Genomic DNA, 14,421 nt, shown 5'->3' on the forward strand with positions numbered 1-14,421 from the left:
GCTCACCTCGCTCCTCACCTCCTGCTCTGCTGTGTTTTGTTGTGGTTCCGTCACGTTATGTTGTTAAAATCCTAACAGAAGTCGGTACATTGGTAACCATTGGAAGATTGTAAGGTTTTGAATACTTTGCTTTGCAGATACCGAAATTGGGGGCGATGTTATGGAAATAATAGCGTAAACTACACGTACGTAAAGTACGGACGCACCTTATGCACTTTGCGCACCCTACGCAAATGAATCGGAGCATGCGTAGTGAGGCTCTTATTCCGTGTTTTGGTGAATGAGAGCTCTTTTTTTTGTCTTCTAACAAGGACATATGTATTCGGTCGCTATTAAAAATGTACAAATGTATTCACCCAGCAAACACAACTATGTGGTATGAGTTACCCGCTTGGTGGTGATACGACATGATGGTAACGTTGTGAGAAAGTAAAGCACCAGAAACAAGAAATCGAACCGCTTTAAACATTTGAATTTATTTACAACCCTACTGAGAGCAGCTACTTACAAAAAAATTATGTTTTACAATAATACACTGAAATGTCATGAAAATTCATTCAGATTTAGCAGTTTGATGATGCATCTACCTTAATTATTAAAAAGTATCGGTATTGGATCGATATCGGCGATACTGGCCCTGTATTTACTTGGTATCGGATCGATACCAAATTTTGCAGTATCGCACACCACTACATTAAAGGGTTAATATAGGTTTCAAACGAATCTGACGCTCCGAGAGTCGACTCGAGCATTGCTTGTTTTGTTTTGGAGTCGACTCCTGGTTTCTAGTGACGAAATACAAAGAATCGACTCTTTGGAAACGATTCACAACTTTACAGAAGGCATGTGACGAGACGACGCCCCCCAGGTGAGCTAGCCGCACAAGTTCAGAGAGCTCCTCTCACCCAGCTGTCATGCACGATGTATTTATGGAATGGAGGCAGGATATGCGTGTCATCCAGGACTGAGTGAAGAACCAGACTTGACGAACCTAAACAAAGCGACAGTAAGCGCTTGTATTCGTGTTTGTGGTCACTGAGAGCGGGAGAACAGAAGCAGGAGAAGCGGAGCTCCGTGATGATGGCGTCTCTCGGTCACCCCGGCAGCGCCTCCGGCCCCATGCTCGTCCTGGCCGCCAAAACCAAGACCAAAAAGAAACATTTCGTCCAGCAGAAGCTGAAAGTGTTCCGGGCCAGTGATCCGGTACTCAGCGTGTTTATATGGGGCGTCAATCATTCGGTAGGTGCTTCTGGTTCTTGTCAACTTCCGTAAAAGGTGCCTCCCTTTTTGTCTGTAGAACAGTTAGCCTTGCTCCCCCACACCTGTTTTCCGACACGAACTGCTTTCTGCTTTGGGATTGGCTAGCACGTCATGGCTATTGTCCAATCAGAACGCTTGGTTGTAAGAACAGCCAATCCTAGCGCAAAGTTACATGGAATAGCAAATCCGATACAGGAGGCGGGACTTAACCTAAAACGGGTAGGGAGAAAAGAACCAGTAATAATTTGCAGTTGAATGCGGAACCAGAATTTACATGTGGTATTTACTCAGTTACTCTAGACAGCTCACCAGTGCTAGCCTAATTTGGATTTGTCAGTGTAATCCTGTGCACACTATGTTAACTGTTCTATCTAATCTACCTGATTGATCAGCATATACTAATAAATAACAGAATAACAGAAATATTACATGCAAATTAGTTTGACTTTAACATGACTATATCAAAAACAACTACAAACACAGCTATTAAATGCTTTCACATTAGATTAATTACCATATTCAGCTATAAAATAGTTAATTTAAGACAACTAACAGAGTTCCAAGGGGGCCAAATTGATTCAGACCGGATTAATCAGCATATGTGAGTAATAGACTTAATAACAGGAACATTACATGCCAAGTAGCTTGACTTTAATAAGACTAAAATCACAACTACAAGCACAACTGTAAAAGAAGTCACATTAAATTGATTAGAATTATGTGACTGCTGTAAAATAGCTCATTTAAGACAACTAATAGAGTTTTAAAGAGTTCAGATAGTGGGTGCCCTGCAAATCAGGTGCATATGTTACAACGCTGTTTATTTTTAATTTTTTAAGCATAACGGGAGTGACAAAGTGTTGGCTTGGTGGCGGTCGTAGCTTAGTGGTGAAGGTACTGGACTAGTGATCAGAAGGTCACTGTTTCAGACCCCACCACTTCCAAGTTGCCATTGTTGGGCCCTTGAGCAAGGCCCTTAACCCTCAATTACAATTTACGTTTACTCAGTACTGTGTACTGGCCAACACCACACTTGTCTGTCCAGTAGCGTCATTGGTCCCACCCCCTTCAGTTTTTTTATTACACGGTTTTTCATCTGCACATTGTTGCGCCCTGGTCCTGGAAGAATGTTGTTTAGTTTCAGTATGTACTTGTATATAGCTAAAATGACACTAAAGCCACTTGAAGAAAAGTTTCTCACTTTGGAGGAAAGTATCTGCTCAATGCCATAAATGCACAGAGCAACAGCTGGGTTACTGTCAGTAATTGTATACCCAGTGCAATTATATGATAGGTTTAAACTGTAGTTTACGCTCATGTATACACTTTCTTACACCTTTGTCTCATTCAACAATTTTTTTGTTTTCACCTTTACTGCAGTTATAACGTGTGCTTAAGGGGTGCAGTGGTAAAGTGCGCTAGCCCACTATTGCGGGCATCCGGGTTTAAACCTCAGGGTCTGCACGGACATGACTGGCTAATGTCCGAATGGGGGAGCAGCTTGAAAAAAAAACTGTTATTATAACATAAGCTGTATACATACATAAATAAATTTAATGTCATGAGATACAAAGACACTAACTTTGTCCTCCTGGGCCTTAGGCTTTTGGTTGAGAACCATTTATTTTGATCATACAAAGAAGATGATGCATCAGGGAAGTTTAAAATGTAAAAATACTGTATATAGTGTGATGTTGTTTTACATAAATGATTAATATTGCCGCTTTAAATAATGGGAGTATGACCTAACCTGCTTGTTTGTGTTTCCTCTTTAGATAAACGATCTAAACCAAGTTCCAGTTCCGGTTATGCTTCTTCCTGACGACTTCAAAGCCAACACCAAAATCAAAGTCAACAACCATCTTTTTAACAAGTAATGTTTTCAGAATATGTCTGTAAACCAGTAGCAGTAAAACAGTTCTGACATCGTTAGACTTAGTGACATTTAAAACGTTTTATTAAAGTTTAACTTTTGGTAAAAGGAGCTTGGACATGATCTTGTGTCTACCAATCAGAGATGGCATGGATGGGGCTTGAGTCATTTGCATTGGTGTTGAGTAGGATCAAAGAAAATCTTAGTGTACTGGTACAGCTCAGACTCTTAACAGTCTGTGAGGACAACTGATGGTGATCCTCATCTCGACCCACTGTCGGTGTCTTCACCGGTACTGTCGGTGTCTTCACTGGTACTGTCGGTGTCTTCACTGGTACTGTCGGTGTCTTCACTGGTACTGTCGGTGTCTACACAGGTACTGTCGGTGTCTACACTGGTACTGTCGGTGTCTTCACCGGTACTGTCGGTGTCTACACTGGTACTGTCGGTGTCTACACTGGTACTGTCGGTGTCTACACGGGTACTGTCGGTGTCTACACCGGTACTGTCGGTGTCTACACTGGTACTGTCGGTGTCTACACTGGTACTGTCGGTGTCTACACGGGTACTGTCGGTGTCTACACCGGTACTGTCGGTGTCTTCACCGGTACTGTCGGTGTCTACACTGGTACTGTCGGTGTCTTTACCGGTACTGTCGGTGTCTACACTGGTACTGTCGGTGTCTACACTGGTACTGTCGGTGTCTACACTGGTACTGTCGGTGTCTACACGGGTACTGTCGGTGTCTACACCGGTACTGTCGGTGTCTACACCGGTACTGTCGGTGTCTACACAGGTACTGTCCTTGTCTACACCGGTACTGTCGGTGTCTTCACCGGTACTGTCGGTGTCTTCACCGGTACTGTCGGTGTCTACACCGGTACTGTCGGTGTCTTCACCGGTACTGTCGGTGTCTACACCGGTACTGTCGGTGTCTGCACCGGTACTGTCGGTGTCTGCACCGGTACTGTCGGTGTCTGCACCGGTACTGTCGGTATCTACACCGGTACTGTCGGTGTCTGCACTGGTACTGTCGGTGTCTACACTGGTACTGTCGGTATCTACACTGGTACTGTCGGTGTCTGCACTGGTACTGTCGGTGTCTACACTGGTACTGTCGGTGTCTACACTGGTACTGTCGGTATCTACACTGGTACTGTCGGTGTCTACACTGGTACTGTCGGTGTCTACACTGGTACTGTCGGTGTCTACACTGGTACTGTCGGTGTCTACACCGGTACTGTCGGTGTCTGCACCGGTACTGTCGGTGTCTGCACCGTCTGCACCGGTACTGTCGGTGTCTGCACCGGTACTGTCGGTGTCTACACCGGTACTGTCGGTATCTACACCGGTACTGTCGGTGTCTGCACTGGTACTGTCGGTGTCTACACTGGTACTGTCGGTATCTACACTGGTACTGTCGGTGTCTGCACTGGTACTGTCGGTGTCTACACTGGTACTGTCGGTGTCTACACTGGTACTGTCGGTATCTACACTGGTACTGTCGGTGTCTACACTGGTACTGTCGGTGTCTACACTGGTACTGTCGGTGTCTACACTGGTACTGTCGGTGTCTACACTGGTACTGTCGGTGTCTACACTGGTACACCGTCTACACGGGTACTGTCATTGTAATGGTGATGCTTACTGTGCCTGATACTAACCAGACTTTACTGTGTTTGTCTTTACAGAGAGAACCTTCCTGGGCATTTTAAATTTAAGGAGTACTGTCCACAAGTGTTCAGGAATCTCAGAGAACGCTTTGGCATAGAGGATCAGGATTACCAGGTATGACTATTTTATACAGTGCATGTTTGCCAGAACTTTAATTTACCCAATTTTACATTTACATCAATTATGCTTAATGTCTGGCCAGACTACTTAATATGGCCTGTGCACTAATTTCATGTAGCCAGTGATTTAAAAACTTGTCTGTTTCTCTCAACTACAGGGCCATGATTTATACAACATGTTCAGCAAACATGATAATGCGATTGTTGTCAGTTATGCTAGAAATCTATGTAAATCCTTACAACACAAATCTTTCACTAATACTGATTGGTGTAAAGACTAAGTCTCATAAGGTACCAAATTTGAAAGGGAATTTTAATTTGTAATGATAAGCAAATTAGTAATGGTAACTTTTGAAATTTGGTAGAGAAATCAGGGGATAATTTTCATTTGTTGAACTTTGACTCTGAAGGTCCGGTGCTTCAAGTGCTTTAGGTGCTTAATGTTGCAGAGCACCATGTGAAATGATGTACAATATTGCCTAACCTCATGCTTGGGTGGCACAGCTGTAACATCACAGGGTTTAAATCGCAGTGCTACTGGCTGGTCGGGCATCACAATCAGTCAGGAGTCAGAAACAAAATGGATTAGAACAATGCTTTTTAACTATTTTTTTTTTTTTAGCTGGGTCACAGTGGACTGCGGTGGTGCCAAAAGCCAGCCATGTAGGAACCACCAGTGTCATAATGTAAAGTAAAAATAAGCCTGAAGAACAAAAGTGCTAGATAATCTATAATAGTATGTTATAATTGTGTGTTATTGTTAACAGGGCTTGTAAACGTTCATGTAGGACCTGATTGTGTCCTCAGGTTTATTTTGCTTTGAGGTGTTAAAATGTGTCAAAAAATAAATGAGCTTGTAAAATTAATGATGTATCTAAATTGCTAACTGAACCACATCTGGGGCTAATATGTTCCTGTCTTAGCCTGACCACGCCCACTCGTATAGCAGTGAATGTTGTAGTGTGACTGGACTTTAAAGCTGATTTAATTATGTTTTGTATGTATGCTCTTTTTGTAGGTGTCTTTGACCCGCAGTCCACCCATGAAGGAAGAGGGGCAGGGCGAGGGTCTCCTCTTAATCTCGTATGACCGCACATTAGTGGTGAAGCAAATCTCCAGTGAGGACGTGGCAGACATGCATAACATCCTGTCTGAATATCACCAGGTACTTCACTATCTTATGATCAGTAATTAACGTGAATGAATGAGTTTGTACAGATGTTATTAGTTAAACAGTAGCAATAGACATGCAGGTCCTGACCAATAACATGAAATGGGCACGGATGCTGTATAGCTTGTTTTTAAATTTATTTATTTATTTCGCACTCAGGTGGTGCATCAGTCTGTTACGCTAGCTCACCACTGCTGAGATCCGGGTTTGAATCTCAGCAGTGCTGTCGGCCTGTTAGCCATGAGTACATGTAATAATTAGGAGGGGTGTCCACATATTTTTTGCCATATTGTGTATTTACATTTTTTACATTTTTGGCATTTAGCAGACGCTTTTATCCAAAGTGACTTACATTACAGTTACAGTATACAGTCTGAGCAATTGAGGGTTAAGGGCCTTGCTCAAGGGCCCAACAGCAGCAACCTGGCAGTGGTGGGGCTTTAACCAGCAACCTTCTGATTACTAGTCCAGTACCTTAACCTCTAGGCTACAGCTTGCCACTGTATGTTTTGAAGTTAAACAGTAGAAAGCTTTATTTCCCTGAGCTAGTGAGTGCACAGGCTGATTTCTAAATTGTTTAGACACCTTGTCTGATATTTCAAGTTTTCTGAGCACCTTGTGTTTTTTTACACACTGTTCTCATCCTAACTGGGTGCCCATGTCCTGGAAATCACTGGGTGCATCACTTGTGTCTATATTAGTGTATTTTATTTTTAAACTCTCTTCTATTAAAGAAAACTAGGGCAGCCGTGCTTGTCGTGCGTTACCGTCACAAGCTGTCGGTCATGACCTTCCCCGCTGTAGTGAATTATTGCCTTGTTTCTAAATACCTCAGGTATTGTACTTGTCACACTGAATGATCTCAGATCAAAGAACAAAGTGATATGACACAGAGGGAGCTGACTGTAAAACACATTTAAAACACATTCTTTAAAACAATGCCATTCATTTAAGAGACAAAGGTTTTCAAAACCTATATCACTGTTGTGGAAAAGTATCTCTTTCTTAAATGTAAAAAGTGGTAACACCTCCTGTAAGAAATACGACCATATATTGCTCCTAATCAGGCACTGTACTGTTTTGGGCATAAACTTGGGCTTCTCGTTGGAGCATCGCTGTTGGTTTCAAAAGAGGGCTTTTACTAGGCCACTCAAAGTCTTCTTTGTTATTAGTGGGATTCTCTTGGGGTTCCTCAGCCATTCCGGTATATTCTCTGATGACGGGAGCAGCACTGTGGCTGGTAGATAGCACTGTCGCCTCACTGTGAGAAGGTCCTGGGTTTGATACCCAAGTAAAGCGGTCTGGGTCTTTTCTGTGTGGAGTTTGCATGTTCTCCCCATGTCTGTGTAGTTTTCCTCTGGGAGCTCCGGTGTCCTCCCACAATCGAAAGATGTGTAAGTGAGGTGAATTGGAGATACAAATTTGCCTGTGACTGTGTTTGACAATAAACTTGAACTGATAAATTGTGTGTAACCAGTAACTACCTGTCCTGTAAAACATGATGTTCAAATCCTAATAAATTAATAAATACTCTAATAATGGCAAAGTGTTCCTGTAGAAAGCTTTAAGGTGACTGCTTATCTTTAAAGGAGTCTCAAACTCTATATTTGTGGGCCACTAACCAGGTAGTGTTCTCCAAGTTGGGGGCCAGAGTGAAGAAACATGCCAAATTGCACGGCAAAAACTAAATATCGACACTTGATATCAACAACATACACATCCAGCACCTGAAGTATATTAAACATTCAGTGTTTGCTAGCAAAAACCTGGCAGTGATTCTTCTGGCACAAATGAGCCACACTTGCTTTAAGTGAGTTTGGGCATCAGACAGTCTGGATCTGTGCTTTGACTTATTTACAGTGATGTTCATAGTGGGCAGGAGTTTTCCACTCACATGTGTTCTTCCAGAGAGACACAAGACTCGTTTGAACAACTTGAAACAGCTCTGGGAAGGATGAGAGTGGCTCTGTTTAAAACTACAATCAAACTCATTGTCTCAGGTTCTATTTGTGTAATAATATATTTAGTTTAGGAATTTGAAATCAACTCAGATAAAGTACTTAATTAAGTTATCTAAGTTATATTTTGGAATGTGTCACTGCCGACTGTTACTACTCATGCACATGTTTTATATAGGATGGCTGTTAACATCTGCTGTGATGAAGTGCAGTGTATTATGTAACTGTGTGTGTTTGTGGGTTTGTGATTAATCGTCGTACACTTGTAAAGCTTTTGTCTGAATCCACTGCAGCTAAATGATCAAACATGGTGAAAGTGATCGTCGCTCTGCTTTGCCTCAGCATTTGTAGACCAGAGCGCTCGGTTTCCTAAACCCTCAGGAATCTGTTAGGAGTTTTGGGAATGTTGGCTGTGCTGTTAAACAGATGTTCTGACTTGCAGGCAGCCATGAAGTGTTTCATTTTGCCCTCTATCAACATTTCAACAACCAAGGGGGTCTAAACACACATGGATGTGGATTTTAATAGGTTACAAAGCACAGGTGAAGAGTAACGTATTGTTTTTACTCTGTGAACAGGAGAGAGGAAACGGAGGAAACACTCTGTAGCTTGTTATCAGTAGCTGTGACCTTGGTTTGATAACAGTTTGAATATAGTGCTAGGCTAGCTGAATATATTTTATTATACAGGATATGAAACATTACATTACAGATGCAAATCCTACTGTATATTGGTTACAGGTCATGCAAAGATTAACCACATTGACCATCTAGAATTATTTAGTCCTGCATTTACCTTAAATTTTTTGTAAACATGATTTATCACAATAGCCAGCTTGAAAACATCAGACAAAGGCTTTACACTGAGCTGCCAATATATAATTACTACTTATTTTATTTGGTATACCCATTGTAAAGCTGCATAAATGCATATTCATTCAAAGATTTAAAAATCTCTGGAATATTCCAAAATCTGTCAAAAAAAATAAAAAATCCTGTTTTCCTGCACAATTGTGGCTTATTTGCTAAATTGAACATATTCGGGCCACTCAGGTGGCGCAGCTGTAAAACACATTAGCACACCAGAGCTGACATTTTGAACTCGTCGGTTTGAAACTTAGCTCTGCCATTCGGCTGGGCTGGGCGGCTACATGAACAATGATTGGCTTGTTGCTCATACCTGGTACAATTACAACCTCTGCTGGCTGATTGATTGCGCCTACACAGAGTCGAGGAATAATGCGTTTATCAGGGTGTGGCTCTCCGTACACAAAGCTGATCCACATATGAACTCGCCTCGTGCAGATGAAAAGATGCAGTCGGTACTGCACACGTGTCTCACTCTCCTCAATCAGCAGTGGGGATCAGCATCAGTAGAAAGGAAGTGTAATGCACTCGGGAAATTGGATACGACTAGATTTGGAGGAAAATTGGGGGGAAATGCAAAGGTTTTTAAAGGTTTGGCAGATTTAATATTTTATGTTTTCTCCCCCCAGCATCTTTACTTCAGTAAAATTCATAGAAATTGGTTTCATTGCAAAACAATGAGCTACAGCCGTTTTTGTTAAACTACTAGCAAGCTGAGTAGTATTTATGAATGAAGCTCCTGCCATCCATGCAACATCTGAACCTTCTTTTAAAGTCAATTAGAACATATACTTTTTGCAATCAATGCACACATCTGCATGTCCATTCATATCTCTTAAATATGTCAGGTCGTAGGTGTAGAGCTGGAACATGAAAAAATGTACAATTAAAGGAAAGTGTTAGAAGGACTGTACAGATCTCGGGATAACAGTCAGAAAGTGCATGGAACAGTTACCAGTGTCACCTTAAGCTTAGAGAATGTTTGTTAGAATTGTAAGATGTTCACCACATTGTATCATATGCTATACATGCTATAGACAGATAAACAAAAGACCAGTAATTTTGGTTTTGTTTGGCATTACTTTTTTACATATGTCCATAAGGGGGACCACGGTCTCCAGAATCTGTTTGTGTGATGGTGTAAATCATAGGTAGGTTTTTCCAGAGGAAGATTCGCTGCAGCTTGTGGAAGCCAAAGTTCAACAAATGGAACAATAGAGATGATAGCCTGCAGGATGAAAATACATTTTTATTGCTAAAACAGCATGTGAAAGAAGAACTGTGTGTCAATAGCAGACATGTGTTCTGCTTAAACTAATTATAAAAAGTAAGAGTGTTGTGCGAGAAGGTTAAAAGTGATACGTGGTTGACGATAATGGTTTCTTTGCTTTTTGCAGCACATAGTGAAGTGTCATGGCAGCACACTTCTCCCACAGTTTCTGGGCATGTACCGGGTGAGTGTAGAGAGCGAGGACACCTACCTGATCGTCATGAGGAACATGTTCAGTCACCGACTCGTCGTGCACAGAAAATATGATCTTAAGGTAAGAAGCTTAGTTAAAACATGCCATGTGTTGTGTCTGCACAATGTACCAGAACCTTCTGCACCTTCACTACACTATCTGTTGTGTCCAATTGCGCAATTGTAATACCTCTGCTACTTGCACCACCCCTGCCCTGATCCAAAGTGAAACTCACCTATCACACACCCCCTCAGACACTTGTGTAGTTTCTGACTGCTTCTTTTTGCGCACCAGAGGCTTAATGTGTACACTGCTCCATGAATTAAGCACCTCTTGTGCAAACTCCTCGACCATCCAGCAGAGGTCGCATTGGCAGCAGCAATGAGGAACGCTTTCACTTTATACAACCAGTTGTGCCTGTTTTGGAAGCGCAGCAAGGTTAAAAGCATTGAGTGAAAATTCAATTCTAGAGCTTGTGAACATCAGTGCTGGGCCAGTGCATTTATTTCATTATTTTATTGTGTGTATTTCAATACACCAGTGCAATAATCCATGGGTATTATCTCTATCTATTGTAGGAATTTTGGCATACAGTGCCATGTGCTGGGTTTATCATTATAGTCCGTATTACCAGACTTGTGAATATTGAACTTTATTTGATATGTTAACTTTTGCAGGGTTCCTTGGTAGCACGAGAGGCCAGTGATAAGGAGAAGGTAAGTCAAACATTTTTGCCAATATTTGAGAATATACAGGATTTGTTTACATAGCCCACTATGAAATATATGAAACGACTCCTTAATGATGTTATTTTTACGTGATTCTCTCAGGTTAAAGATTTACCCACTTTTAAGGATGTGGATTTTAGAAACAACATGCAGAAGGTCTATGTGACAGAAGAGCAGAAAGAAAAGATTATGGAAAAGCTTAACAGAGATGTGGAGGTGGGACCTTTTTAACCAAATATTCATGTTATACAGGGTATGAGAGGTTTTCAGTTCACCATGCTGGCTATTCAGGAGACATTTTTTAAGAATACTGGAATATTGTACATTATCATTTGTAATACCAGTGGTTCCAAACCCTTTTTTGTTTGCTGGACCACAATGGGCCATGACATTGACCATTATCCAGTCCTGCAGCTTACATTAATAAATATTAATAAATAGGAGTAACGGTTGAGCCCCTGTGCAAGGACCTTAACCCTCATTTGCTCAAATTGTATTCAGTCACAATTGTAAGTTGATTTGGTTAAAAGTGTCTGATGCCATAAATGTAAATATGTGGAAATATTTTCTCAGGGAACAGGTCATGTGACATGCTAAATTGATAGCACAGTTTATTTTTTATTTTTTCAGTATGTAAAATTCTGAAAATAATAAACATTGTGCAATAGGATGCTCGAGTGATGCGGCAGTGAAATACGCTAGCTTGCAACTGCTGAGATCCGGGGTGCTATCGGCTGGCCAGGCATTAACACAGACATTATTGGCTATGTCTAAGAGTTAGAGTGAACAGTCTAGCCGTTGGGAGGTGAACTTGTCAGTACGCTCTCAGTGCTGGTCCCAAGCCAGGATTCAGTAGGGAGGGATGTGTCAGAAAGTGTACCCGGTGTAAAAATTGTGCCAGGTCAAGTGTGAAGACCAGAATGTTGAAAAAGTACTGAAAATTCATCAACAGTACACGTCTTCATTTTTATCTGTATGTGGATGTTGTAGTTTCTGGTAAAGCTGAAGATAATGGACTACAGCCTGCTGCTCGGGATTCACGATGTGGCCCGGGCTGAGCGCGAGGAAGAAGAGGGAGAGGAGCCCAGCTGTGAGGACGAAGGGGAGGCGGAGAACGGCGTCACTCCCACCGCACACACCGGCTCCTACGGCACGTCCCCCGAGGGCATCGCAGGCTACATGAACTCTTTTAAACCCATGGGTCCCGGAGAGTTCGACCCCTACTTGGATGTTTACGCCGTCAAAAGTGCCCCAGGTTAGTTTCTTGGAAAGGTGAGAGGAAGCTGATTCATCAGTTAGGAAGTGCCGTGCTGCTGTTTTTACTCCCTTGGAAAAAAGGGTTCGGTGCGAGTCTTCCTATAGGAGGAAACAGAACACTCACTATGTTGACTCTGATGGCTTTGTGGGGTGGAGAGAAGCGTACAGTAAGCGGGTTTGTTTCCTATTGCTTTCCAGGAGCGCCGCAGAGGGAGGTGTACTTCATGGGCCTTATAGATGTGTTGACACAGTACGATACCAAGAAGAAAGCTGCACACGCTGCCAAAACTGTGAAGCACGGGGTGAGTCGACTTTAACAAACCCTTTAGAGTTTAATTTTTTGCATTTTTCTTCTTTTCACCCAATTAAGTCATTTCCAATTCCCTTTTACGCTCACTATTGGTCATTTACACGACATGCACACTGGCTGAGGAGGTCTGCTGGCTACCACATGCTTTCTCTCATACATGTGCAGCTGCTGACCGGCTTTTTTACCGACCAGTGGCAGATTCTCACAGAGAGCCCTAACATCTACAGAGGACATAAAATAACCTCCTATGGCCACCATGAACGTCTTCGCCACACCAAGAGCACTAACATAATACCGGTGTTACACAATTACAGTGGAACCTCAATTTAACAGATTCGATTTTAAAATTCCTGTGAGAAGCGTACAAAGACCAGTAGTTCAGTAATGGTCCAATTGCCAGTGCACGTCTCTCTGTTTATCTGTGATAGGCTTTATTTTATCGGGAGGTTCGCTTTGTTCTCGCCTTTTTCTCAGTGTTTTATGTTTTCGTATACTTTCGCGCCCTGGAAAAAACCTCGCTGTTTTAGACAATCGCATTTTACGAACCAGTGCTCTCCCCTTTAAGTCTGTTAAATCGAGGTTCCACTTTACTTTATTTACTTTCTACAATAATTACTTACTTTACTAGTTGTATTTAATTCCTTACATTTGAAAACAGTACAAATGCAATTCCTCTGTCTCTTTTCTCAGGCTGGTGCAGAAATCTCCACCGTTCATCCTGAACAGTATGCCAAACGATTCCGTGATTTCATCTCCAACATATTTGCATAGCCGAGCGCCACGTGACCAATCTGTAAAGGATTCAACAAAAACCAACTCCAATTTATCATGTTCTATTATGATTTTGTATATATTTTACAAAAACTGCCATGATTCCATTTTCTAAGAAGTAGATACTAAGATACTTTAACATTTTGATCAATGTTAAGTAAATCACATGCATATTTATTTGTGTATACACTACGACAAGACTGAAAACCATTCCTCAATATCAGTGGTCACTACTGTAATCTGCTTTTTAAAAAAGAAGCTTACTCTCACACTGCAGTTTAAAATAGCCCAGTTCCACTTTTTTACCATATCTGACACTCATTAGTCCTTCTTTACTAATATTAACATCATAAACCATCTTTTGTTAGAATTAAAACGTTTTATTTCCGTTGTATTCACTTTTATATGTGAAACTGAAATCTGCTGCATATCTGATGAATGGAACGTCTTAGTCTGAATAGCTGTATCAGAATTCATGCCACTTTTACATTATGTTTCAGTTTTATCAACATCAGTTTATCCTGGTCAGGGTTGAGGCAGGTCCGGTTCTACCGGGTAACACTGTGCATTATGCAGGAATACCTGGGACAGGGTGCTAAACCATCGCAGGGCTTTAGACCCTGATCTCAGCAGTAGTGGGCTAGTGTAGACTGCTGCGCCACCCGAGTACCACATAGGAAGCAGGGTGGTCAAATTGTTAAATTACACACATCTCTGGATTGTAAAGTGTTCAAAAGTATTTAAATTCATTTATAAATCAGTTCACATTTTTGTCTTTTGTGATTCTTTCTTACTTAAAAAAAAATCCCATGTAAAAAAGTTCATGTCAACCGGAGAAGTCCCAAATGTCCTCCTGTTCACTATATATGCCTAGTGTGCAGGGTAAAATACAATGCTTCAGGAAGTGCATCATGTGCTAAATCCCTAATATAATAACGTGCTGGTGAACGTCATTTAAGATAAACACAGTT

General features: G+C 41.6%; 1 protein-coding gene across 1 annotated transcript; it reads left to right on the forward strand.

Annotated features, from left to right (window-relative positions):
• Positions 1-852: 852 nt before the first annotated feature.
• On the forward strand, positions 853-14,221 carry pip4k2ca (phosphatidylinositol-5-phosphate 4-kinase, type II, gamma a). Its single transcript, XM_063015603.1, has 10 exons — positions 853-1,239; positions 3,036-3,133; positions 4,825-4,921; positions 5,945-6,091; positions 10,319-10,465; positions 11,062-11,100; positions 11,215-11,328; positions 12,103-12,367; positions 12,568-12,671; positions 13,370-14,221. The coding sequence occupies exons 1-10, from the start codon at positions 1,078-1,080 to the stop codon at positions 13,448-13,450; spliced, it is 1,254 nt and encodes a 417-aa protein (XP_062871673.1). The 5' UTR covers positions 853-1,077; the 3' UTR covers positions 13,451-14,221.
• Positions 14,222-14,421: the final 200 nt, after the last annotated feature.

Source organism: Trichomycterus rosablanca, chromosome 19, assembly GCF_030014385.1.
Source record: "Trichomycterus rosablanca isolate fTriRos1 chromosome 19, fTriRos1.hap1, whole genome shotgun sequence".
Classification (NCBI taxonomy): domain Eukaryota; kingdom Metazoa; phylum Chordata; class Actinopteri; order Siluriformes; family Trichomycteridae; genus Trichomycterus; species Trichomycterus rosablanca.